The sequence below is a fragment of the Asterias rubens genome, chromosome 16, assembly GCF_902459465.1.
Source record: "Asterias rubens chromosome 16, eAstRub1.3, whole genome shotgun sequence".
Lineage (NCBI taxonomy): Eukaryota > Metazoa > Echinodermata > Asteroidea > Forcipulatida > Asteriidae > Asterias > Asterias rubens.
In genome coordinates, this window is record NC_047077.1 from 11753128 (window position 1) to 11781099 (window position 27972).

At 38.9% G+C, this 27972-nt stretch overlaps 1 protein-coding gene across 1 annotated transcript; it reads left to right on the forward strand.

Annotated features, from left to right (window-relative positions):
* The first annotated feature begins 705 nt into the window (after positions 1-705).
* On the forward strand, positions 706-27881 carry LOC117300936. The gene is made up of 23 exons (XM_033784801.1): positions 706-796; positions 2005-2352; positions 3746-3897; positions 5880-5969; positions 6756-6948; positions 7594-7735; positions 7948-8038; positions 8490-8651; positions 9225-9326; positions 9569-9701; positions 10634-10730; positions 12317-12409; positions 13151-13269; positions 13584-13791; positions 14784-15670; positions 16240-16383; positions 16674-16802; positions 17158-17317; positions 18050-18140; positions 18747-18878; positions 20239-22053; positions 22893-23000; positions 25189-27881. The coding sequence occupies exons 2-23, from the start codon at positions 2091-2093 to the stop codon at positions 25327-25329; spliced, it is 5451 nt and encodes a 1816-aa protein (XP_033640692.1). The 5' UTR covers positions 706-796; positions 2005-2090; the 3' UTR covers positions 25330-27881.
* The last annotated feature ends 91 nt before the right edge of the window (positions 27882-27972 follow it).

Consider the following 27972-nt stretch of genomic DNA (forward strand, 5'->3'; position numbering starts at 1 on the left):
TATGGCATAATAGGTCATGTTGCCTAAAGTGGGAAAAAATAATGATAGGCCTGCTTTAAGTTTGACTGGTCCTTGAGTGTTTTAACTGGCATCTGGCCAGAATGCCAACTGTCCTGTAGGGAGAACGCTGCAGTCACATCTAACGGTAACACACAAATCACCAAACATGCTTTTCATCATTTACACATTGCAGATAAACTCTACCTGCAGTCACCCGTGATGGACATATCTACCAGTAGATAAAGAGGATTTCCACAAAACAGCAACAGATCTAAAGTGTCACCGATCCAAATTTCCTGGAAGAGAAGAAAAAGGCAACAACACGACAAGATTGTAACATTCGGACAACCACAAGATTTTAACGAGATGGAGTCCTCTTCATCAAGACCCAAGAGGAAGACAAGGGCTCCCTCTAAGTTTGACGAACAGCCTTGCAAAAAGAGCAGAGACATTTCTCCTGAAAATCACATAGACGAAACAGTGTCCGATAAGCAAAGCCCAGTTTTGTGCGGAGACCAAACTCCTTTAGACCGAGTATCCCACGAGGCAGAAAGGGACAACCCCGAAACTGATGAAGTCTTAGCGCCTGATGCCAATGACCACTTGGAAGACATTGCTGAGGATAATGAGGGAGGAGATCAAGGAAATAACGGAAGTGGTGGGAGGGGCAGGGCAAGGGGTAGGGGATTAAGAGGGGGGCAAGAAACTGAGCCAAGACGAGGGAGAAGATTGAGACAAATCTCAAGAAAGATACCCGTTGATGAAGACGCTACTCTGGAGGATGAGGAAGAACAAGGTATCGGGGTTTGCTCTTATACTTGTAAGGAACACGTTGCCTTAGATCGGTCGAGTTGGTCTATAAAAAGCATTTGTAACCGTTTGTTATAAAATGCATAAATGATTAGAAAGATATTTTAAAAGTAGAATATAATGATCCACACAAGTATCACTCGAAATTGCGTGGTTTTCCTTTCACCTCGTCGACAAATACGGTCGGCCATTTATGGGAGTCAAATTTTTGACTCCAATAAATGGCCAACCGTGTTAGTTTTAGTTCGCAAAGTAAAAGAAAGACCATGCAATGTCGAGGCAACTGTGTGTGAATCATTGTGTTCTACTTTTAAAACATCTTTTGAACCATACATGCATTTTACAACAAATGGTTACAAACACTTTTCAAAGACCAACTCGACCAATCTAAGGCAACGTGTTCCTTTAAAGCCTTTTCTGATTGACCAGCGGGACCAGGGTTCAATTGCATAAATCCTGCAACTACAAAAGCTTTCTAAGTACAGACAAATCTTGTTTAGCACATAACCAGTGGTCGATTTCATAAAGATAGTCTGAACTTTGGACATAGTCTTACAGGAGTTATTAAAAACTTCAGGCTGACGCATAGATATGACGAATGTTTGAGATATGACTAGTCTTAACTCTTTGTGAAATCCACCCAGGGCCCAATTTCATAGCCTGTAAGCACAAAAGGTTGCTAAGCATAGACAAATCTTATTAAGCAGCAGACAGTTTCATAAAAGCCTGTCGTAAGCACAAAAGCCTGCTAGGCACAGACAAATCGTGTTTAGAATAGCAATTGTCCAACGATTTGCCTCTGGCCTGGGGTGCTATTTGAGAGTGCGACATCTAGCGGTCTAGTCTATCGCCCTGGTCTAAACCCTAATGCCCTTTCATTGTGGAAACAAGGCTTATTATCTCAAAAGGGCACTTCCTTTAGACAATGTTAGAAACCCAGAATGTTTTTGATTCCAAGTTCTGAGCTGTAAAGGCAATACCAAGCCAACCGTTGGCATGTATGCTTCGATTTTGAAATGGCAAGGGCACCAAAGCATTTTTCTCCTTGGTAGAACACCCTACGAGGAAATTGGAAATGTGTTCTGTCAGAGCATTTCAAGGGCACCAAGGTAATGACCAGGGTGCATGGTGGCAATTGCCTTCATTGCCTCCATGAAGTGACCAGTTTCATATTGGACATATTGTGTTTTTCAGCCAGCAGTTATTCTGAGGATTCATCTGGAAGCGACGTGGAGTACACAGACACACAGCGAGGCAGTACAGGTCCAAGAGGAGGACAAATGAAGACTGCAGGGCGGGGCCGAGGACGTGGGAGGGGTCGAGGGCGTGGTAGGGGCCGGGGACGTGGCAGGGGTCGGGGACGTGGTAGAGGAAGAGGTCGAGGCAGAGGTCAAGCCTTAGAAAACTCAGGTGAAGATAAGACGGTGGTTCCAAGCAGACAGTCAGGAAGACGGAGGAAACAAGTAGAGGCAGAGGTGGAGGAGAAGTCAGACGAAGAGGAGACTGAGTCTCAAGTCAAGCCTCAAACAGCAAACAATTTTAGTAAGTCATTCAATTATAGCATGACTAAGAAGTTGTTTTTATATGTTTTGTTTTACAATAATGTATAGGCCAATAATGTATAGGCCAATCAATGCCTGGCGTTCAGCCAATGCCTGGCGTTCAGCCATCCACGAGGGAGTCACCACCTTGGAAGAGAGATACCTTTAAAGGCACTGTACACGTTTGGTGATTGTCAAAGACCAGCGTTCTCACTTGGTGTATCCCATCATAAGCATAAAAAACTAACCTGTGAACATTTGAGCTCAGTTGGTCATCAAAGTTGAGAGAAAATGATGAAAGAAAAACACCCTTGTTGGACGAATTTGTGTGCTTTCAGATAGGAATAATTTAAGACTTCTAGCTAGAAGTCTTTTATTATTTTAGTGAGAAATTACCTCTTTCTCAAAAACTACATTACTTCAGAGGAAGTTGTTTCCCACAATGTTTTATACTATCAACAGCTCTCCATTGCTTGTTACCAAGTCAGTTTTTATGCTAACAAATACTTTGAGTTATTACCAATAGTGTCCAGTGCCTTGAAGTGCTACCACTACCTTCCTTGTGTTATTTTTGTATTAAAGACACTGGACACTATTGGTACAATTGTCAAAGACAATGTATTTGTTTTGAGTAATTACCAAACGTGTACCTTCCCTTTAAAGTAACTGGACACCTTTGGTAACAAGTAATAGAGAGCTGTTGGTAGTATAAAACATTGTGAGAAACGACTCCCTCTGAAGTGATTTTTTTAGAAAGACGTAATTTCTCACTTAAATGATTAAATGATTAATGGAAGGTACACGTTTGGTAATTACTTAAAACAAATATTTGCTTAAAATCTGACTTGGTACTGAGCCTTGGAGAGCTGTTGATAGTATAATACATTGTGAGAAACGGCTCCCTCTGAAGTAGCATAGATTTCGAGAAACAGGTAATTACTCACCTAAATAATAAAAGACTTCTAGCACACAAATTCGTCCAACAAGGGTGTTTTTAATCTCATCATTTGCAACTTCGATGACCAATTGAGCTCAAATTTCACAGGCTTGTTATTTTATGGTTATGATGGGCTAACCAAGTGAGAAGACTGGTCTTTGACAATTACCAAACGTGTACCTTCCCTTTAAGGCCTGAAGCTATTTATTAGGCATCTGAAAGCGCACACATTTTGTGCAACACGGGTGTTTTTCCTTTCACTATTCTCTTGTAACTTCGATGACTAATTAAGTCAAAAATTTCACAGATTTGTTATTTTATGCATATGTTTGGACACACCAAGTGATAACACTGGTCTTTGACAATTACAAGAGGTTTCCAGTGCCTTTAATTGGTGACTCCATGTAATTTTCAACAAAATCGTACGTCTAGTTAATATTATTCTATTTAATAACAGGTGAAGCAGACAACAATGAGTTCAAAGTTCAGATTTCATTGTGGGAGGTTCAGTTCCGAGAAAGTGGCTTTGCCAAGTGCTCCTTGTGTTACTGCAGACGACGCTCTATGGAGTCTATGCTGGGACACTTTAAGAAATGCTCTCTCAAAACGGTCAGTCAAGTTTATCTGAATTCTGTCTTAAGCTTGGGCGATAATGATTTATTTTATTCACGATATATCGCCGACAATATATCGCGATATACGATATAATCGCGATTAATTAAAATTGACATCATCAGTCTTCAAACTCCCAGTGAAAGTTGTAGAAGAGACAGTCATAGCATAAGAGAGGTGTTCTAATGACCTGTTCTTCTGGTTTAACTCCAAACCTATGGGGTGCAAGATGTCTCAGCTAAGAAATACATCGCGATATTGCGATACTTAATCGATATCGCGATGTATCGCGATACACCGCGATATATCGCAATATATCGATATTTCGATTAAAACTAAATCGATCCGATATCGAAATCGTTTCCAAATTAGTATCGCGATATTCGATAATATCGTGATATCGCCCAAGCTTATTCTGTCTCTTTGTGCATTATTTACTTTTTGCATTTTCCGTGTGCTTTCTGCCTCTCACTCTATCTCTCTCTCTCTCTATCCACTTGACTGCTTTTGTTACACTTTTTATACCTGTTTATGTTTGTTGTGTTGTCATTTAGCCTTCGAAAAAGACTTTGCTAGGATCGCATGGTTTAGTATTGGCCATGCAATGTAGGATTTTATCGCACCTCTATTTGCTAGGGTTGATTTGTCAGGCCACTAACTGTTTTTCGAATTCAAGATACAATATAGATTATAGATACATTTATATAATATTAATGGCTTCTTACATAGCCCGCATTAACATCCGTCACTAAGTGCCGCTCCTGGTGCTGTAACATATATGTATGTTTCCTGCAAGGTAAGCTTGGGCGATATCACGATATTATCGAATATCGCGATATTAATTTGGACGGATTTGGTTTTTAAAATCGAAATATCGATATATCGCGATATATCGCGATATATCGCGATGATCGCGAGATATCGATATATCGATTAAATATTGCGATGTATTTGCTAGCTGAGACATCTTGCACCCCATAGGTTTGGAGTAAAACCAGAAGAATAGGTCATTAGAACACCTCTCTTATGCTAGGACTGTCTCTTCTACAACTTTCACTTGGAGTTTTAAGACTGATGATGTCAAATTTCATTAATCGCGATTATATCGAATATCGTGATATAGTGTCGGCGATATATCGTGAATAAAATAAATCGATATCGCCCAAGCTTACTGCAAGGTATGTGGGACTATGTTTGAATTACGAGACCTACACCGTTTACACTGCACCATGTAATGGTTAACAATGTGCTGTGGCACAATATGCTACCAATCAAACCAGATACTTGTTACAGACCCCTTGCATTGGCAGCCATTTTGATGAGACATGCAAACATTATTGGCTGAGAGTCATGTGCACCGCGTACATGCATGCACTGTTCCATTGTTTGTCATCATGTGACCTGCTTAACTTTAATTTTGTTAAACAAATTGTGTGTTTGTGTATAGATTTAACCTGTTTATTGTGAATCCTGTTTTTCTTAAAGACACTGGATACTATTGGTAATTGTCAAAGACTAGTCTTCACAGTTGGTGTATCTGAAACATATGCATAAAATAACAAACCTGATTTGAGCTCAATCGGTCGTCGAAGTTGCGAGATAATAGTGAAAGAAAAAACACCCTCTTCACACGAAGTTGTGCGCTTTCAGATGCTTGGTTTCGAGACCTCAAATTCTAAATCTGAGGTCCCGAAATCAAATTTGTGGAAAATTGCTTCTTTCTCGAAAACTACATTACTTCAGAGGGAGCCGTTTCTCACAATGTTTTATACTATCAACCTCTCCCCATTACTCGTTACCAAGAAAGGTTTTATGCTAATAATTATTTTTAGTAATTACCAATAGTGTCCACTGCCTTTAACTCTGTAAAAACTTTGTAAATTTGTTTTTTATTCACATTAGATAAACCATTAATATGTTATGTGAGTCACAGTGGACTTTCCTGACCTTTGTTCCTGGTATGTGTTTTTACGTTTCAGCCTTCCAGTTATATCTGCCGTCATTGTCAGAAAGAAGTGCAATCCTCAGCTGGCCTAAAATATCACCTGATGACCACACATCATGACGTGGTATGTACATGTATGAAAATCAGTGAGGCCTTAATCCTATGCAGTAATGCCTTTATGTCTTTTGTTTCTGCTGGCAAATTAAATTTTGAAAAGCATCGTTATCAAACAAAATGTTCTGCTCAGCAAAAACGAGCAAGAAGGATTTTGCTGCCTCTACCTACCGGGCAATCTCTGTGGTCTAGTTGATATTACACTGCTCTCGAATTACAAAGGCTTGAATCCCACCTGAGTAATATGCTTGTGATTGTTTTCCACAGAGCTGAAAAAAAGTACTGAGTATACAGTGCTAACCCACATAGGTGCAGGGTTGTAGCTAGACCAATTTTAGTGGTGGGCAATAAATAAAATGTTGTTGGAAGTCTACCGAGGGCAAGGGGATCAACAAAACAATTCATGTTTAATTATGGGCCATTATTACTGAAGTGGGGCCAGGTTCCCAAACTGTTTGTGTTATGGGGCCATGCAATAAGTTGAATGGCCTTTTGATTGTGTTCTTTCTCTGTGACATTTGATTCTCCTCATCATTAGCTGTTGTCTCAGATCAATGCAAAGTGGACAATATTTTATATCTGTGCTGGGTGGCACCTTAGAGTAGAGTAAGGACAGGTGGCATAATGTATTTTCTCAGAGTGCTGGGCAAACATTGTGAGTCCTGGGAAGGCTCGCCCAGCACCGCCCACCGTGGCTACAACATTACATAGGTGTATGGGTATAACCACAATCAAGACTCTCACCCATGTTGTATTAAAAAAAAGATTCTACGATTTCCTCCGATCTATGTCACAGCTCAGTTCAGACAACAGTGCCTCCGATTCTAAAGAGCTGAATAAAGCTGAGCTTAGGATGATACTGAAGAGGATGGGTAAGATAACATGTCTGATCCAAGGATGCTCCAAGAGCTTCACAACCTATCAAGGCTTTCTCTATCATCAGAAGACATGCGGTAAAGAAGCGGAACAATTCATCTGTGAAATATGTGGTATGTCAGTTTGCGTGCTTCATATTCCAGGGGTAGAAATTGCCACTAATCCGCTAGCCCGGGACTACCATATTTACAGCGGGGCTACTCATTATTCCAGTTTGATAGCCCGGTGGGCTAGTAAGAAACTATTGCAAAAATCAATACCACAAAACAGCAGTGAACTGTGCTCATGGTGTATTGGTGACTCAAGACGTAATGTGTTTTTCGAGCTACCAAAGTTTCATCAGGGCTGATAAAACCCCTGTAATTCATTATAATTATTCAGTGCCCAATTAAGGCACTGGACACTATTGGTAGTTACTCAAAATAATTGGTAGCATAAAAACTTACTTGGTAATGAACAATGGAGAGCTATTGATGGTATAAAACATTGTGAGAAATGATATATTTTTTTGAGAAAGAAGGTAGTTTCTCACTCAGATAACAAGCGACTTCAGCTGAAGCATTTTACTTATGCAACTAAAAGCACACGAATTTGTGCAACAAGGGTGTTTTTTCAACTTCAATGACCAATTGAGCCCAAATTGTCACAATTTTGTTATTTTATACATTGGATACACCAAGTGAGAATACTGGTCTATGACAATTACTAAAGGCGTGCCTTTAATTTTTGTATTATTGAATGTGTTTGTGTGAATACAGCCAAGGTGTACCACAGTAAAGGAGGGTTAATTTATCACATGAAAGCCAGCCATGGCCCCCCTCCTGAGGAAGTCACTCCACCCGACAAGCCAGTTGAGACTGACCTGGGCTCCGAAAGGGGCAAACGAAAAGCAGCCCAGAGGTAAATATTAATGTGTCATGGCTTATTAAGAGCAATACATTGTTATGACTGGTGCCCCACTCAATTTTTGCTTAGCAAAGAAATTTGTCAAGCAGCATCTTTTTGCTTAACAGCTTTATGAAATAAGGCCCTGATCACATGAACATACATTCACATTCACTAGTGTCAAATTGTTACTTAGTGTATTTTTGAAACATTTTATTTATGTGTAGAGCAATAAACAACCTGCAAAACATGAAGAAGGAATTGGAGGACGATGAGAGCACCAACCAGGCAGCCAGGCACCTCACCGACAAAATGAAGGTAACAGACCGATCCATTAAGCTCCCCCATTGCGTTTTGACCAATCACAACCCAGTTCGCAACAAAAAGTCTGACAAGCTAAAGTCTGACATGAGTGCGCTAATGCTTGTGCAGAATGGCATTTGAGAGGCCCACGTGTTCTTTCTCACATGTGCACCATGTGCGGAGCCTAATGGATCGGTCTATTAAAGGCACTAGACACCTGTTGGTATGAGTCAAAGACCAGTAATCTCACTTGGTGTATCGCAACATATGCATACATAAAAAATATAACATAGAAAATACAGATTTTGACTTGATTGGTCAACAACGTTGCAAGAGAAAAAAGAAAGGAAAAACCCTTAGTGCACACATTTGTGTGCTTTTAGATGCTTATTAAAAGGCTTCAGGCCAGAAGAAACACCATGCAGAGTTGGAACCTGTGACATTCTTATTCTTGGCCCTCATACAGACCCTGTACAGGACTCCATCCAAGATGCCAACGAGTAAGGAGACTGCGAAATGCAGCCTTGCCATAGAGAATGGGGAAGAGGTTGAATGCACCTGGGAAGGATGTGACCAAAAGTTCCTGAGTTGGCCTTTATTCAAGTCCCATTACACCACGTGTTGCAAGGTAATGTTAAAGGGTATTGGGAAGGGAGAATATACCGCAGAATAGATAGCAGAATATTTAGTAGAGTACACTGCAGAATAACCAGCAGAATATAAAGCAGACTCTACTGCATGTGCTGCACAGTATATTGCACGGCCCATATCAGTTAACCAAAAGTTCCTGAGTTGGTCTTTATTCAAGTCCCATTACAGCACGTGTTGCAAGGTAATGTGCAAAGGTTTGGGGAGAAGGGAGAATCTGCAGACTAAACTAAACTGCAGAGTATACTGCAGAATATATATCAGAACATTTCCAGGAAAGGAAGAAGAAAAAATACCCAGCTGGCCAGGATCATCAATTTAGTTATAAATTTATTTTTTAAAGTCATTGAGAACTACTGATGTTGGAGACCTTTGATCTTAAATGTCTGGTTCGCTTGAGTCATTACCGCGTTCGTCAGTTGAAGATTATTATTATGAATCCACCCAATATTTAAAAATCAAAATTTGGGGTAAGTGTGTGGGTCAAACCGATTACAAAAATGAAATATTGAATATTTTTTTTGAGCTTTCTTTATTTTATTCTGTGCACCAGAATCCAGACGCTGATAGTGGGCAGTTTCTATGCTTGGTGTGCGGTAAAATGTTGGCACTATGGAAGTCAATGCGAGTTCATATCATCGAAAAACACAAGGAGGTAGGTATCAAATCGGAACACAATTTTGTTTTCGTGTTGAACACTTACTGGAACCCTGTCTTCATCTGCAAGGACTTGAAGGGGACTCAATTAGGCCTGCTAACTTTCATTGAAAACTTTGTGAAACTTTACAAACACTATATTTCTAGTTGTTTTTATATTTCATATCATTTTTTCAGTCAGGCTTTCTATCGCGATATAAAAATCTGTGTGACCATAAAAGCCTCTTTTGATTTTGGCAGAAAATAAAAGAAGTAGCAAGTGACGTTGAGTTTGATGAGAGTGAGGATGATGATGATGACGATACAGATTATGAGGAAGATTCTGACGATAAGGAAGGAGACAGACGCAGGAGAACCTATGGACCTTATCTAGGTACAAAAGATAAATCACAAATTGTTATTATATATTTTTTTATATATGGCTTCTGACGGGTTTGATAATTCAGTTGGTAGAGCACTGGCAGGTTAATCTGGAGGTCATTGGTTCATGTCCCACTGCAATCAAATCAATAATTCATGGATACCGCCATCTTGAATCGTTGAATGGGATACTGCACTTACTGCCGCCACTCGTATTCTAACTCATATTTTTCCCAATGTATAGTTTTCCATGGCATGTCATGGCCGAGCGGTTAAATAAACTGGGCTCAAGCTCTGGGCCCAATTTCATAAAAATGTGCTTAGCACAACATTTTTTTGGGATAAAAACAGACTTACCAACCAAATTTCCAGGTGATTTTCAGGATAAGCAAACAACAGCTGTTTTTATGAAGGAAGAAATTTCATGCTAAGCAAATTTGTGTGCTTAGCAGCTCTGTAATTTTGGCCCTGGTGTTTCTCAATAGCAGAGTGTCCAGTTCCAGTTCTTTTTTTTTCGTGTTCTTTGGCAAGACATTATACCACTAATGCTTTGTAATTAATAATAATATAATAATAATAATAATAAGACTTATAATGCGCACATATCCACCCTGCTGGAATATGGGACAAAACCTAGTTACGCTTTATATATATATAAAGCTTTCCTGAACTTTTGAGTGCCGTTTGTTTGTTTGTTTGTTTGTTTTGAAAAACATCACCAATCCCGGTCAACTCCCGGCTCATCCTGTAGTTAAATGTATACTTCTACAGATATTATATTGATAATGGCCTTGGAAGTCTATACATCCTTTTACCTTCATTTGTACAAGAGCCAGATGTCATTCATATGCATAAAAAGCCACCAACCACTTAAATATAGTTTACAAATAAAGCAAAAATTGATAATACTTTTTTAGAACTAACTTTTTCATTTTCTTCATAAAGGAGACAGGGCATCAGGAAGAATCGAAAGGTGTCAACAGGAAATCAAACGTAACATCTCATTGCGTATCGCTCACTTCATGAAATTAGCTTACAATGAGTAAGTACAAAATAACTACCTGTTAGTTTCCCATACTACAAGACGCTAGGATTAAAGACACTGGACACTATTGGTAATTGTCAAAGACCAGACTTCTCACTTGGTATTTTATGCATATGTTGAGATACAGCATGTGAGAAGACTGGTTTTTGACATTTACCAATAGTGTCCAGTGTCTTTAACATTAATGGTGTGTTATTATTATTATCAAGTACCAAGTAGGTTTTGAAACTTTGAATGATGGAAGTATAACTAAGAGAGGTTTGCGGTAACACCAAGTGGATATCTCTTTTTTGAGTAGTTTGAAAAAAAAATTTTTTTTATGCAAGTCGCCAGACACACTAGGTCCGAAGGCCATTTCAAGGTGTGGGCTACAGTTATTTTTTTCCAGGGCCTGTTGCCACCTACTGCTAGGGCTGAAATCACAAGCCTCAAAAGAGTCGTTAACCACTGGTTCTTCTCAAAACCAACTCAAAAAGAGATATCCACATGGTGTTACCGCAAACCTCTCTCAGAGTAAGTTCTGATATTGGAATTGAGGCATGGCAGGTGAGGTAACAAGGTATATTTGGTTTGCGTTAATATCATGTGTGTATCTACTTGCTGGATAGATTACGTTCTTTTGAGAACTTATCTTGCTATCTTTCTTATCTTGCGTGTCATGACCTAGCGGTTAAGAGCACTGGACTCAAGCTCTGGTGTTTCTGATCACCAGACTGTGGGTTCAAGTCCCAATTGTGACTCCCGTGTCCTTAAGCAAGACACTTAACCATCATGCTGATTCCTTCAGATGGGACGTAAAACTGTTAGTCCTGTGTGTTGTGTAATGCATATAAAAGAACCCAGTGCACTTATTGTAAAGAGAAGGGGTTCGTCCTGGTGTTCCTGGTTTGATTGGCAACATATTGCACCACAGCACCTTGTAAACCATTACATGGTGCTATGTTAAAGGAGTAGGTCTCATACTTTAAATGTAGTGCCAGGAAAATACTGTACGTTGAAGCACCTTGAGCTTCACTGAGTGACGGATACGCGCGCTATAAGGCCACATAAAAAAAAATTTTGATCGTCCTTTTTTTTTTGCGGATGGGGGAGGGAGTTTTTTTTTTTTTTTTTTTTCATTTCATTTTTTTCTTATAAAGTTTTGTTGACATGCCAAATATGAAATCAAGAATAAAGAAATCATCACAATCACTATAAAACTCAGGGTTTGTGTGTTTTTGATGTTTTCAATAGTTTTTTCAAACAAATTTAACCCCTAAATGACATTTTCTGTAAACTTTTTCAAACAACTAAGCACAGTGTAGCCCAATTAAATATTTGAAGAATAAATTGTTCTTGCTTTGCCAACATAAATAAAAACCTTCTTTAAACATCTTTTCAAACCTGTATATTTCGAAAAAAATATCAGCTGAAAAATCTGGGCAGTAAAAGTATAAAGAGATATCCAGACATGGGGAAAAAAAAAGAAAAAAAAAAAAATGGGGTCAGGGGGTTTTGAACGGTCGTGCGGGGACGATCAACAATTTTGTTTTATGTGGCCTAATAAGAAGCCACTGTTATTATTATTCTGTTTCTCTTTATAGGAGAAGAAGAAGGTTTGGTTTGTTGGACGGTCAGACTCATGTTAGTCGAGAGATTTCCATTGATTGGTCATCCTGGAACCAGCTTACCCAAAGGTAGGATAAAACAATGTATTCTCAATTTATAATGGTTACCATGTAATAAAGCAGGGCTTATTTTAAATAGTAGTTGCAAATATGAAATACAAAACCTGTGAAAACAGTCTGTTGTGGGAGTCAGGAGAAAATACAGCGCATTTACAGGCAACTACATTGTAGCTCCAAGAAGAACAAACATTTGTATTAATGGTTTATTTTAATCTGAATAAAAAACAACCAAAAGGTTGACAACATTCAAATTTACAAAGTTTTTACAGAATTAAGAAAAATGGAGTTAATGAAATAAACATCCACATTATTATTTAAATATAATTTACTCGGGACAGAAAGATGATGTTAGAAAAATGTCTGTTGTAAAACCAAAGTGTTCCTTTTTGCATGCAATGCAGTTGGTTGCCTCCAAGTTTCTTGTAAAATTTACCAGAAACATAGCTCTGCATACCTGTAGCAAAAAAAAAAAAACGCTCCGGTTTGAAAAGTGCTATAAAAGAACTAAGTATTGTTAATATAGCATTTCTTTGTTTTCTTCGGTTGTTTGCCTGTAGTTGTGCTTGTCCCTTGTCTTTATGTTTTTGTTGTGTTAACAAGGGTCCCCATTTAGTGGGCCTGTGTGCCTGTTCAGGGTCTCCCTTTTGCACCAATGTCATTTTTTTATTTATATTTTGTGCAATGAAGGTAATATAAAAAATTTTAAAATGTAAAAATATTATTGATCATCGCTGTTTTTTTTTCTCCTAGTGAATCAAAGCAATATTTACCAGAGGTTGGAGACTCGATCAGATTCACAGTAGGCTCAGGCCGGACTAGAAGAGAACCGTCATCCTTAGCATTGTTTGAAGTACTTCCCTCTCAGCCAGGTAAACAACAAAATCATAAACATAAACAAAGAAAAAAACATAAACATAAAAATAAACATATTACATAATATAAAGTCATGAAGACGAGCAGTTTATACTGATCGAAATGTCGGGACCTCCTCAGCTCTTTTCAGAGTCGAGACTGCGACAAAAGATATTTGATACATGATTTTTTGACTAGTTATGCCTATATTGCCTTTTAAAAGCACCTTTTTATGAAAATTATTTCTCAAAGCTATAATGATGGTGTAGTCAACTACCAAACTTGTCAATTTTGTATTTGCCTAAGATGCAATATTTAATGTTTAAACCAGGGTGCAAATCCAGCCTGAATTTCTACGTCGGTGGTCCAGTATGGAGTTTAGCATGGTGCCCTCGCCCACCCAGCCAGAGCATTGTAACTGAATATGCTGCTATTGGTTGCCATAGATCATTTGATGAGTGTCATTTAATCAGTAGGCTTTATACTCAACCTGGAGCCATCCAGCTCTGGGCGTTTGAGCATCTGCAACAACTCAGCAAGTAAGTCACTATTTTTACCTCTTGTACTCTAAGGCCAAGTAAAAAAAGAAACATGTTTAGCGTCCCCGCCCGCTTCCTTTTTACAGGCCGCCTCCTTTTTTATTTTATTTTTTATTTTATTATATTATGCACACTTGAAAAACAAAACAAATTATGATTTTTTTATTTTATTTGAAGAAGGGTTATTTGAAATGATCTCAGCAAAAACAATCTGAATGTCTTGTCTGAATACCTTGACCAAAATGTTTCATAAATGTTTTGTGTGTTTCAGCAGTAGAAAAAAACAATGGATTTGACATTTTAACAAAGAATGGCGGCCATCTTGAAAAAAAAGAAAGAAAAAAAAGCCCCTTCCTTCTTCCTTTTTTTGAGAAACCCAGACGCTAAACATGTTTCTTTTTTTAACTCGGCCTTATCATAGGCCGTTTCCAAAATTGCAACTCTGGCTACAGCTCGGCTAGATCACAGTGTTGAAGAATAGGCAGACAAGCGTGATCTAGCCATAGCTGTAGCCGAAGTCACCGTTTCGGACACGGCCTTAGCTTCTGAGAAAGTCTGGTATACCCGTCTTATTAGAGTATCTACTGAGAGAATCTAAGGTGATTGCCTCCATGCCTCCAAGTCATTGCCTTGGTGCCCTTGAAATGCTCCAGTAGAAATTTACAATTTCCTCATAGGGTGCCCTTTACCAAGGAGAAATGCCTTGATGCCCTTGCTCTTTCAAACAAAAACTAAGCACACCAGCCTGCTACTCCACTGATATTCCACAGTCTACTGACATGCCCCACTACACAGGGCACTCACACACAATGGGCGACCCCTCACAACACATGTACCTCTGAGCCCTCCTTTTTTTGCAACATGTCATCACCAAATGTTGATTCATTTTATTTCCTTGTGTTGTGCTGTCTGTTGTTGAAGAATAAACTATACAGATATTATCTTAATTGGAGATTTTTTTTAATGATGGAGTATATTTCCTGTAATTGTAGGCAGGCACCTAGTTGCCGACTCGTCTGCTGTCTGGCACATGAATACGGCTGCATTTGGGATATGAAGTGGTGTCCGTCTGGTTGCTGGCAAAATGAAACATCGACAAGTTACGGCTCTGAGGACGTACACGACCTGACAGAAACCAACAGTCGGCGTCAAACAGCACCAGACAGCAGTAAAAAAGACAAGACATCGGTAGATACCACTAGCAATCAGGGAACAACAGTAGATACTGGCAATCAGCAGGAAACAGCAGTAGACTCTAGCAAGCAGCAGGAGGCAGCTGCAGATAGTAGCAAGCAGCAGGAAACAACAGTTGATGCTAGCAAGCAGCAGGAAACAGCACTGAACTCTAGCAAGCATAAAGAAATAGCAGTGGACACCAACAGCAAGCAGGGAACAGTAGTAGACACTAGCAAGCAGCAGAAAACAGTAGTAGACTCTAGCAAGCAGCAGGAAACGGTAGTGGACTCTAGCAAGCATCACAAACCAGCAGTAGACCCCAACAGCAAGCAGGGAACAGCAGCATACTGTAGCAAGCAGCAGGAAACAGCAGTAGACACTATCAAGCAGCAGGAAACAGCAGTAGATGCCAACATGAAACAACAATCAGCAGCAGATAGCAACATGCAGCAACAAACATCTCCAAACAGCAGCAGGCAGCAACAGGCCACTGGGGCTAGGAATACCCAGCATCATGCCAACACTAACAGGCAGCAGCAAGACACTTGTAGGCTGCAGCAAGACACCAACAGGCAGCAGCAAGACAGCAACAGGATAGGTGTATTAGCCTTAGCTTGTTCAGACGGCACTGTGCGTATTCTCAACATACCATCCGCTGAGCACATACAACAGCTGAGGAATGGAGCTGAATCTGTCCCTCCAAGTAAGTCAACTCAGAATTATATCAGACAGAACTATTTCTTTTGGGGGCAAATCTGCTGTGTATAAGCCCTAATGCCTGGCTTCATAATTCGTGCGAATGCAAATGCCATGCAAATTTTGACTTCACAAATTCGAAGAGTTGAGATAAGCGAAAACAGAGCTGCGGAAAAAAAAAAAATTGCGTCGCATTCGCATTTGCAGGAAATACGAACCAGGCTTATAAATCCAAGTCTTTGTTTACTAGGGTCCTCCCCAACTCACATATGGTTTATTGTCACATGAGCAAATGTTTGTTCCTGCTCTGTTTGTGCCATTTTTGTCTGGTAACCTCATTCTGGTTAGCATAATTTTGTTGTGCTTAGCTACTTTTAGCGCTTAAGCAGCTCTATGAAATTGGGCCCTGGGCGGTAGGTACTTTCACAAAGTGGATTGAGGGTACTTCTCATTATTAACTTTGCTGTCGCAGAGTGAGTTGTTAATTAGTCTTCAGAACGTTTCAACTATCTTGCTCTAGTCATCGTCATCCAATGCAGTCATTAATCTCGTTGTTTGGATTCATTCTCACTGCAGGTGTATTCAGCTTAAAGCCATCCCTGACATTATGGACTGGACTGGACCCATCTGGGAAGGTGTCTGCATCATTTGGTCAGTGTTGGTGTGTTGAATGGGTGCCAGACAATGGGCACACCAAGATAGCTGCTGGCTTCGCAAATGGTAAATGTATTTCATTTTTGTTGATTTGTTGTCAGAGGTTTGTTAGGTTCAAGATGGTTATAAATAAATGGGTACATGCAGGGGTAGAGGTTGATATTGTGTTACGGTTGCCCAGGTTGTATACTCCCCAGGGATCTGAGAAAGATTAAAGGGATGTTATTGGCCCAATGACTAGGGCACTAATGTAAAGCGCATTGATACGGTTATTGTGAAATGTGCTATGTAAGAACTAGTTATTATTACTACACTGATGAGACTGTTCATTGCTAATGTTTTGTTAAATTGAACAGGTTGTGTAGGGCTATGGGATGTGAGCTGCCGATCATCCTTACTGAGGGTTCAACCCAGTAACTTGTTACCCTTCTTAGTCGTTGATTGTCATAGTTCTAGAGTCTCAAAACTCTCATGGTGTCCATTTGGTAAGTTAAACCCTTTCTTTTCATCATAAACATCTCTAAATTACAGGCATGATATTCTTCCTACTTGAATCTGATTTCCAGAAGAAAAAAACTGGAAAATTTGATTAAAGACACTGGACACTATTGGTTACTGTCAAAGACCAGTCTTCTCACTTGGTGTATCTCAACATATGCATAAAATAACAAACCTGTGAAAATTTGAACTCAATTTTTTTTCTTCGAAGTTCCGAGATAATAATATATTAAAAAAACACCCTTGTCACACAGAGTTGTGTGCTTTCAGATGCTTGATCTCGAGACCTCTGATTAAGGTCTATAAAGAGTCACTTATAGTATTTTGTATTATTTATTTCAGATTCCAACTACCTGGTAACAGTCTCTCCAGATAGACAAGCCAAGTTCTGGGACCTACGAGACCCCAATGAACCAGTGGTCTCCTATGGGCATGGACTGTGTACAGATTGTACTTGGTTAGATTACTCATGTGGACTTGCAGTAACCACTGATGTTATGAGGTAAGATGAGTGGGTCTAGTTCACTGGACCCAAGCTCTGGTGTTGTCAGCAGCAGAGTGCGGGTGCGAATCCCGGTCATGACTATTGTGCCATTGAGCAAGGCACTGGACACGTTTGGTAATTGTCAAAGACCAGTATTCTCACTTAGTGTATCCAAACATATATGCTTAAAATAACAAATCTGTGAAAATTTTGACTCGATTGGTCCTCAAAGTTAAGAAAATACCCTTGTTGCTCTTTCTCAAAAACTACCATACTTCAGAGGTGGCCGTTTCTCACATTGTTTTATACTGTCAACAGCTCTCCGTTGCTCAGTACCAGGTAAGTTTTTATGCTAACAATTACTTTGAGTAATTACCAATAGTGTCCAGTGTCTTGAAGTGCTACCACTACCTTCCTTGTAATATATGTAGCTATCTGACCATTTTTGTATTAATGTGCGAAGGCTGTAAAACTACTGGGGCCAATTTCATGGCTCTGCTTTCGTAAGCGAAGAATCAGCGCTTATGGAAGCAGGAAATTCAGCGCTTACGTCAAGTGTATTTCAAGGGTTAGCTGGGAATTTTGGCATGTGCTTGTGCGCACTCCAAGCTACTAGGTATTCTACGCTTACACAGCTAGCGCAGAAATTCAGCGCTTGTTGCTCAAGCGGAGAATGATGATTGTAAGCGCAGTATTTGGTGGTAAGCAAGGAATTAAATTGGGCCATGTATGTATTGTTGTGTTTTACAGTCGATCACTCAACAGAGGAACTTGTTTCTGCACAAGATCAACTGCAGACAATATCAAGATCGTCTTCTCCAACTCAGTTTGCACAGATTGGGTAAGTGGAATTCTTGTACACTTTCTGGGCCAAAAAGAACAATAGGACTTAATGATAGCACTTAATCACTAACTAACAGTGGACAAAACTGCATGAGTTTTTGTAGCAACAGCTACTTCATCAGATGCAATGAAAGGACAAACTTAGACTAACACGGCTATCCTTATTATAGTGCCAATCTATTGTATATACTCAAATAGTGGCATATATTATATACATGTATCACCAATCCATAGTCTCGAGTGGGCATTATAACTCATTGAGTTTGGGGTGTACAAAGGCAATACAAAACAGCAACATATACATTTTGTTTGGTGAGAAAACCTTTTTTTTTTTTTTTTTTTTTTTTTTTTTACTCAAAATGACCCTGTTGGTTATAAACTGCTGGTTATAGACCCCATCTACTATAAGTTATCACACAAGTGCGAGTGGAATACGAAAAAATATAGCGCTTCTGCTAGAACACACAAGACGCAGGTAGTGATATTAGCCGTGCAGTATAGGTTTTTATCACCACTCCATTCTGCACATCTGAGTGGAGGATTAGCGCGTACTTGAAGATAAACTCTTTTATTATCTTAGTAATAATAATGATGTTTTTTACAGTGTGTGAATTCTTCAGATTGGTTACACTCTCTGCTGATAAGCAATGACGTTGGAAACGTCAGTCTCTGCTTACTCCCTGAATTGACAAACTTTGATGCAATGAAACGGAACGAGTTCATGGGACGGAAATGGGTGAGTGGCAAGCAGTAATAGGACGAAAAAATCACAGTATATATTTGGTCTGCAGTAACACCTGAAGATGACTTGAGCAAGTTAGTTGAAGCGTTGAGAACTATTAAAGACGAGCTCTGCAGTATGGAAGTTAAAGTCACCTGGAAATAAAAATTTTATTTGTTCAAACATAAGAGTATATGTTTAGTAACAATAAAACAATTTTTTTTTGTAATTGTTTGTCACGATTTATATGTTTCAAAAAAAGTTAAGGTTGTTTGGGGGTTGACTCCGCCTACCCCTTTTGTGACATCAATCGAGGCAGACTTTGCCTTGATGCGTAGAGTAAACACGTGCAAAGTACATGCAAGTCCAAGTCATTGAGTTTGTACGTTTCGAAAAAGTTGTTTCTCGCATTTTTCCGGCAATGCCGACCAAGTGTATTGCTGCTGAACGCAGCAAAACAACTAAAGATGGGGTCAGTCCGCATGGCTGGTCAGACTCACAAGAGCAATAGTGCCTAGTGGTACGGTCCGACGACTTTTTCAGCGCTGTGCAGCATTTTCTCTTCAAATATCGCGCCACGATTGACGTCACGAACAGCGCCCTCTCGGGTCGGGGTCTACTCTTAAATTTGTAAACAAGATAGGAACTAATTTTTAAGAACCTTAGTTAACTGTTTACTCACATTCCACTCATCAAAAAAACATTTTTTAGTGGCAAAAGCTTTATTTCGACAAAATACCACTTCCAGGTGACTTTAATAATAAGAAGTCACCTCAAACCACTAAAACTAAGAAAATAGTCCCGGCCAATTTTCTACATTATGCCCAGGTAGTGGTTAAAAAGAAGGAAAATTCTTAGAAGTCCCCAAAAAACTCTGAAAAATCTACTCCCTTGTAGTAGAATATGAAGCAAGATTCATGCTTAAAAAGAACATAGTCTACCTGGCAAGTAGATACACACATGGTGTTGCCGCAAACCAAATATATATTGATAACGTGTACCTTTAAATCCCAAAAAGTAAAATAACAGTACGCAGTTTTATCAGGGGACTCAAAGTGCTCTTTATTTTAACAACAGGTATGCAGTGCTATTGTGGAATAATGAGACCCATTTATATAGCACTTTGTATTAAAGTGTAGTCACGATTGTCATGTTCGATTCATTAAACGTGGCAATTACTGGAGAAGAGATGGCTGTGTCAAACAAATATCTTAAGTCCTTGTTCCAGACTTTCAATTCAAATATAAATCGCAAACGGCTTATTGTGTTGCACAGAAATAAGCCATTGAAAGCGCCCCCATGCATTTAAAAGTTTTTGTTAATTGAATTTAGTTTAATTTGATTTAATACTAGAAATTATTTGATTATTTTGCAGCATGTGTTCAGCAGTAACCTTCATGAAATGGAGTCTGCTGATAACATGGCGTCCAAGGAACCTAATCCAGATGCAGCAGAGACATCATCATCATGTGACACATTGACCCCACTGGTTCCCTGTCAAGCAGCAGATACACATGTTGATAGGGACAATCTCACTGGTACCCATCATGATACTGGTACGCATTATGATACACAAGCTAATGATGAAAACTTCACTGGTTTACGTAAAACCACAAATATTGACGGGAACATTCTCACCGGTGTCAATCATACAACATCAATTAATACACAGACTAATGGGGGCATTTTAACTGGTGTGCATCTCAAATCACATTCGAATGTGAACAGTTTAACTGGTGCCCCTCACAATTTGCAAAATGAAGGGAATAATCTCACTGGTACCAATCATCACACACACTCTGAAAGGGAAGACTTCACTCTAATACGTCTAGACAAACATGAAGGAGTTGTAGAATGTCCATTACCGATGCAAGAATCCTGTTGCCAAGTCCGGAGGCATAACTCGCCAAGCAATGCGACAAAGACTAACGATAATGCTGCATCGGGCCATGAAGCCCAGATTCCCGAGTTTGAAAACTTTGATCTTGAGTTGTCAGACACTTGCAAAGACGTTGAAAATATGACCCAAGAAAGTATTCTCCCACAAGAAAATCTGCAATCAGCTTCTGAGCGGGATGATCGCAATTGTGAAAGCAAAGAAGATGGTATTGTGGTATCATCTGTAAGCTGTGAGGCTAATGGTTCTGAAAAACCCAAGGAGGGTAATGTTATATCATCTGTCAGTCAGGAGGCTGATGGTTTGCAGCGTCACAGTGATGAAGGTACTTTAAGATCAGCAACGAGCCAAGAGGCTGATGGTTCTAATATACCTCAAGAGGGTATTGTTTTATCATCTTTAAATCAGGAGGCTAACGGTCCACATTGTCACCAAGATGAGGCAATGAGCTGTGAGGCTGGTAGTTTGCAACCTCAACGTGATGAGGGTACAGTAAGATCAGCAGTGGGCGGTGAGGCTAATCGTTCTGAAAAACCCCAGGAGGGTAATGCTGTATCACCTGTCAGTCAGGAGGCTGATTGTGTGCAACGTCACCATGATGAGGCAATGAGCTTTGAGACTGGTAGTTTGCAACCTCAACATGATGAGGGTACAGTGAAGTCAGCAAGGAGCTGTGAGGTGGGTGGTTCTGAAGTACCACAAGAGGGTAATTGTGTAACATCTATTAACAGTGAGGATAGAGGTCCACAAGATCACCATAACAAGGCATTGAGCTGTAAGGCTAGTAGTACGCAACCTCACCAAGATAAGGGTACATTATTAATAGCAAGGAGCAGTGAGGCGGTAGGTTCTGAAGTGCCTAAAGAGGGCAATGTGGCGTCATCTGTCAGTCAGGAGGCTAGTGGTCCACGTAGTCACCATGATGAGGCAATGAGCTGTGAGGCTGATGGTTCTAAAACACCTCAAGAGGGTAACGTGTCCTTAACTGTTAACTGTGAGACTATGGGTCCACCACGTATCCATGATGAGGCAATGAGCGGTGGGGCTAATGTTTCCAAAACACCCCAAGAGCGTAAGGAGGTATTAACTATGAGCAATAAAAGACATAGACTAGCCTCCAAGTCCACAAGAAGTAAAATACAAGACACATTAAGGACTACTAAGGACACTAAAGATGATGAATGTGAGGAAGAGGGATCATCGGAGCAGCGAGTTGAAGTGAAGTGGGGAACATCCAAGACATTTAAGGAGTACATGGAGAAGATGTATATCTCATTTAATGATTCGCTGATGGTGAGTAGAGTAGAAATTTAGCCAAACTGTCATTGCTGTATTAGGGTTTTGTGATACCTTTTGTAGATCAAGTTTTTTGGCCATGACATGAATCCCTACTCACTATAAATTAGATGTATGTAATATCATTTTCCTGTAGAAGTTTCAACTTTATTTTAATCGTCAAGAAAAAAAAGTGAAAACCACAGAGCCAATAATCCAAGTAGTCATAATTTCTGTTGTACAAGCCGAAATAATTTTCTTCTCACTGAGACAAACAATTGTTGTTAAAGAAATTGTTGTACTATACTCATTTCTCAAAACCTACAGCACCTCAGCAAGTAATATTTTAAGAGAAGCTTTCTACCACAATTCTCTTTTAATCCTGTAAGTTAACCCAAACCCTTGAAAGACATTGGACACTATTGGTAATTGTCAAAGACCAGTCTTCTCACTTGGTGTATCTCAACGTATGCATAAAATAACAAACCTGTGAAAACTTGACCTCAATTGGTCGTCGAAGTTGCGAGATAATAATGAAAGAAAAAACACGCTTGTCACACGAAGTTGTGTGCTTTTAGATAGTTGATTGTGAGACTTCAAATTCTAAATCTGAGGTCTCACAATCAAATTTGTAAAAAATTTATTATTTTTTGAAAACTATGTCATTTCAGAGGGAGCTGTTTCTCACTATGTTTTATTCCATCAACCTCTCCCCATTACTCGTCACCAAGAAAGGTTTTATGCCAATAATTATTTTGAGTATTTACTAGTAGTGTCCACTGCCTTTAAGATAAGTATCTTTCCTTTGAGCCGCTATTGGGTTTTGCCTCCCTGAAAATGAATTCACTTATTTCCAGGATGATTTTGGGAACCCTGACTGGAAGAAAGAGAGCTTTTCGAGCCAGCCTCCTCTATCATCCTTTTCTCAGAGCTCCAGGCAGCGATCAGCCGTTGCAATTCACAAGGTAAGTTTGGTTACTCATTCGAGTCAAATTTTGTGAGTTTTTTTTTTTCTTTCTAGTTTTTAGCTTCACAGGGGGTTGTCTATACCAAGGTGGCAACAGCCAATCTCTCTCATATACAAACATTTGCATATTTTGATTCTGGTCATACAAACAAAAATTGTTGTGTCGTAGTTTGGGTGTGATCCCTGGCTACACGGCAGTTAACGGTTGTATGGCTTCTGACTGGCACCCAAGAACAAAGGTATTGACAAAATAGGGACACAGCCAACATAGGACTAGATAGCTCAGTTGGTAGAGCGCCTGCACAGTAATCCGGAGGTTGCTTGTTTGAATCCCACTTTAGTCAATTTTTGTGCAACCCCCAAATTAAACAAAATGTGAATAACTTTGACCTCCAACTCCTGCAGTCTTATGGTCTTTTCCCCCATGAACAAGTTTGTCTGCGAAATCAGTATTACAGTAAATCTCCTCAGGCCTGCTAAAGGTATTAGAAAATACGGTCTCTTTCTTCAACAACAATGAAAATTCCCACTCCCATTTTGATTTTGGTCTTGCAAATGAAACTGAAAAACTTTACCCTTCTAGCCATGTAGTTCTACAGTCTTATCCCCCTTGAACATGAAAATGCAGAATCAAACACTTCTGCTTTCTCCAGAAGACGATCAGAGCACACTGATCAAGTCGTCAAGTTTTTTTTTAGAACCACCCCAACTCATTTAGAGATAGTCATTACATGGTGTTACCGCAAACCTTTCCATATGGTATTTCCAACATGCAAAGTTTTAAGTCCTACAAACACATTTGGTTCATATCTTCTGCTAGGTTTCAGGAGAAAACACCTGTTCCTGAGATTAATGAAACACATCCTTAGGAGGATCAGTTATTGCCAATGACAGGATTTCAATGAGTGGAGTCATCCTAGAGACTAATATTGTGCCATTGCCCTGCCTTTATAGTTATTTTTAGTTTACCTTATAAAACAGCTGTATGTGTTATTTTAAAGCACTGCAGGACAGTTCTTGTTTTTTGTACTCACGATATTTTACTTTTGTGAGGAGAGAATTTTAGAATGTGTGAGATCATCTCAACTCCTTTAGAATATGCAGCACCGGCAGCCAAATTGGCACACAGGTTGCTAATCATTCACATTTTACCCTGAGAAGCAGTTATAGTTAAATGCTTGCCCAAGAAAACAAGTGTCACAACCGGGATTCGAACCCACACCCTAATGATTGATTGCTAAAAACCTTCTCAACTCCTTTGGAGTATGCAGCATCGGCAGCAAAATTGGCACACAGGTTGCTAATCATTCAAATTTACTACCCTGAGAAGCAAATGTAGTTAAATGTCTTGCCCAAGAAAACAAGTGTCACAACCAGGATTTGAACCCACACTCTGATAATTGCATCCATTCTATTGCATCCAATGCATCCAATGTAGGACACTGCTCTAGCAATCTCAGTGGTCTAGTTGGTAAGACACTGCTCTAGAATTTCAAAGTTCACGGGTTCGAATCCCATCCGAGTAATATGCGTTTGATTTTTTTCCACAGAGCTCCGGAAAGAACCGAGTAAACAGTGCTAACACACATCGATATATATGGATAAAACCAAAATTAATATTATTAATCCTGATGCAATATTCCATCTAGTAAAGTCACTGGACACGCTTGGTAATTGTCAAAGACCAGACTTCTCACTTGGGGTATCTCAACATTTGCATAAAATAACCAACCTGTGAAAATTTGAGCTCAATCGGTCGTCGAAGTTGCGAGATAATAATGAAAGAAAAAAACGCCCTTGTCACACGAAGTTGTGTGCTTTCATATGCATGATCTCGAGACCTCAAATTCTAAACTTGAGGTCTCAAAATCAAATTCGTGGAAAATTACTTCTTTCTCGAAAACTACAACACTTCGGGGGGAACCGTTTCTCACAATGTTTTATACCATCAAACTCACCCCATTACTCGTTACCAAGTGAGGTTTTATGCCAATAAATATTTTGAGTAATTACCAATAGTGTCCACTGCCTTTAACTGGATCAAGTTGTTCATTTACGTTATTATATATATGCTTTCTGAACAATATTATCACACTATGTATTGATTTATGTTGACATGAAATAAATGTATCTGAAATGAAAAACTACTATCTATTAAATCCATTGTATTGTTTGTATTTTTGCAGGCTTGTTGCAACCCCAACCTAGGCACGCATACTTGGCTACTAAGCGGTGGACAGAGTGGTATAATGAGACTACATTGTATTGATGCATTGAAGAGAACAAAGACAACCAACGCTCTTGCCAGTCATGCTACACAAGAATAACATTCAACTGTGGGTAATAGTCAAAGACCAGGGCCCAATAAGCCATTTGTGAGTTAGATTTCAATAAAATGTCTGGTAAAATGACTTGCTTATTAGCAACAAATGTCTCGCAGCAGAGGGATCACCCAAGAGGATTTTTTTTTTTTTTTTTTTTAATATCAAGGAATAAACCATTTGGGAAACTGATTTTCAATGATTTTGGACGAATAAAGCAGGACTTGCACCTGCACAAATATTTCAAAATACCACCTTTATACCATCTTACCATTTAAGATATGTGCAGTTCGATTAACATATATTTTTTCAACCTTACACATGACAGATTGTTCACAGATTTATTTAATTTTTGTATCAGGGATAAAGAATAAAATTGGTTTTTACCTTTACACGATGTGTATTAAATGCTGCATAATCAGTACTGTATCGAGTTCTGTGAAAAACAAAACCCAATCCACAGATAAAATACCGAACCCACGACCTTTGCATAGCTAGAGCAGATATCTTACAACTAGACCACCACCGAGCTAGCCTTATGGCTAGAGACAGCTCCAACCCTTAGCATTGGGTAATGCAAACACTGATTTTCTTTGTTTTCATCAAGAATGAAACTTTATTTCTTTGAAGGGTGAAAATAAATGTAAAACTTGGCAGTCAAGCTGTTGATGCATTTACTCTCTAATATGAATGGTTGTGGGTTCGATTCCAATCAAAGTAGCTGTTGATTTTTGCCTGCCAGAAAGACCCTGGAACGTACAAGGTCGCTCTTTTTGTAAAGAAAGGTTACATGGTCGTAACATGGAACTTCAAATACTTTCATTGACACATAGAAATTTATCTCGTTTGGCGACTTGTTTTCAAAACTTTTGTTTAAATTAATGGACAATCATTAATGACAATTATTTGAGCAGTTAAAATAACTCCAAAGCTGTTTATAACTATAAATTGTTTTACGCCCCCCCTCCTCCCCCACACACTTCAATATCCCTTTTATCTCATTATTTGAAACTTAAACTTTGAGTTTAATAAATAAATGAGAACAGATTTTACACTGAAGTGGTACTGAGTTGTATGTTTATTTTATTTGAAGATAATTAGTTACTTTTTATCGAGCAAAATAATTTAATGTTCTTCTATGACTCATGCTCTATGTATATACCGTTGAAAACTCCTTCACCATAAAAACAATATTTGGAAAAAGACAGATTTTTTCAAAACTGTTTCTTTATTGTTTGCCCCATCATTCCCAGTCATATTATACAATTGAAGATCAGACTTGCTGTTAGATTCCAATGGGTTAATTTAAACAGTGGGCTGCTTTACCTAAGGTAGAGGCAGTGTATACACTTTTGATAATTATCCAAACAAGTATCCTCACTTAGTCCCTTACAAGAAAAACTTATAAGAATCTTATAGGATTCTTATAGGAATCAAAGATATGACAAAATTTAAAGAATTCTAAAGGAATCTTACTTAAATCCTATAGGATTCTATTGACCCCTTGCACTCACGTCACACGCGGTGACTGTGCCACGCTTGCGTGTAAATGCCGCGTCGCCTATAATGCGAACTTCACTGAATAACGCACAGTGACATTGCCCACCAGTATGGTGGTTCCAAGATTATTCGATGATGACTTCAGGTGAATTGGGTTTTTGCCTGTAGATAGGACTTGGTGTAATGAGATATGCACAAAATAACAAACCTGCAAAAGTTTTGCTCAATTGGTCATCAAAGTTGCAAGAAAATAGTGAACGCAAAAACACTATTTGTGCACTAGAATTGTTTGCTTCAGATGCATGATAAAGGCTTCATGTTAATGTATACTACTTCTGATATCTTGCCCAGACAAAATGGTTAATAAAGCCCACTTAATTGTCCAAAAGGTGTAGAAAATGAAACATTAATACAGTGCAGACGTTAAAACTTTATTTTAAAAGAAGTGTTTAAAAGATTATAAATGGCATTAAAAAGTATTCACAAAATATAAAGAGGCCTACACGGTTGAAGGTAAAGAGTAAATGCAATACTTTTAAATACTGAAGAAAATTGCATCTAAACATAAGTTAACAATGTTACACACCCACTGTGTCAAATCAGAGACTTTGGAGCACTAGGTGGCAGTAGACGAACGTAGATCTCAGTGTACGCACATTTCCGAAAACATTGGATTTTCCTAGTAAGTCTGCTACCATTTAGTGTCACCAACAAGTATCCCATTATCTACATTATAACTTATTAATTAAGGCATTTTTAAAAATACCATTTAAACATATTTTGTTTCTAACTAAAAACATATTTACATTTTTGAACAGGGAACATGTTTTCAAAATGATCAACAAACTCTTACTTAGGCCTAACATTACAACTTTAATAACTACTCAACACTATTGCTGTTAGAATTGTGTACAAGAATAATTAAAGATGGTATATCCACGGTTTCTTTTTCGGAACGCATATTCATTCTGACCCCACAAATACTTAAACGCAGTGGACACTATTGGTAATTGTCAAAAACTAGCCTTCACAGTTGGTGTATCTCAACTTATGCATAAAATAACTAACCTGTGAAAATTTGAGCTCAATCGGTTGTTGAAGTTGCCAGATTAATAATGAAAGAAAAAAAACACCCTTGTCACATGAACT

Excerpts from the sequence above, each read along its gene's own strand:
- LOC117300936 (XM_033784801.1), top strand. The coding sequence starts at position 2,091 with ATGAAGACTGCAGGGCGGGGCCGAGGACGTGGGAGGGGTCGAGGGCGT. Across the intron at positions 13,792-14,783 it reads CATCTGCAACAACTCAGCAA|GCAGGCACCTAGTTGCCGAC; the intron begins GTAAGTCACTAT and ends CTGTAATTGTAG. Across the intron at positions 23,001-25,188 it reads CAGCCGTTGCAATTCACAAG|GCTTGTTGCAACCCCAACCT; the intron begins GTAAGTTTGGTT and ends GTATTTTTGCAG.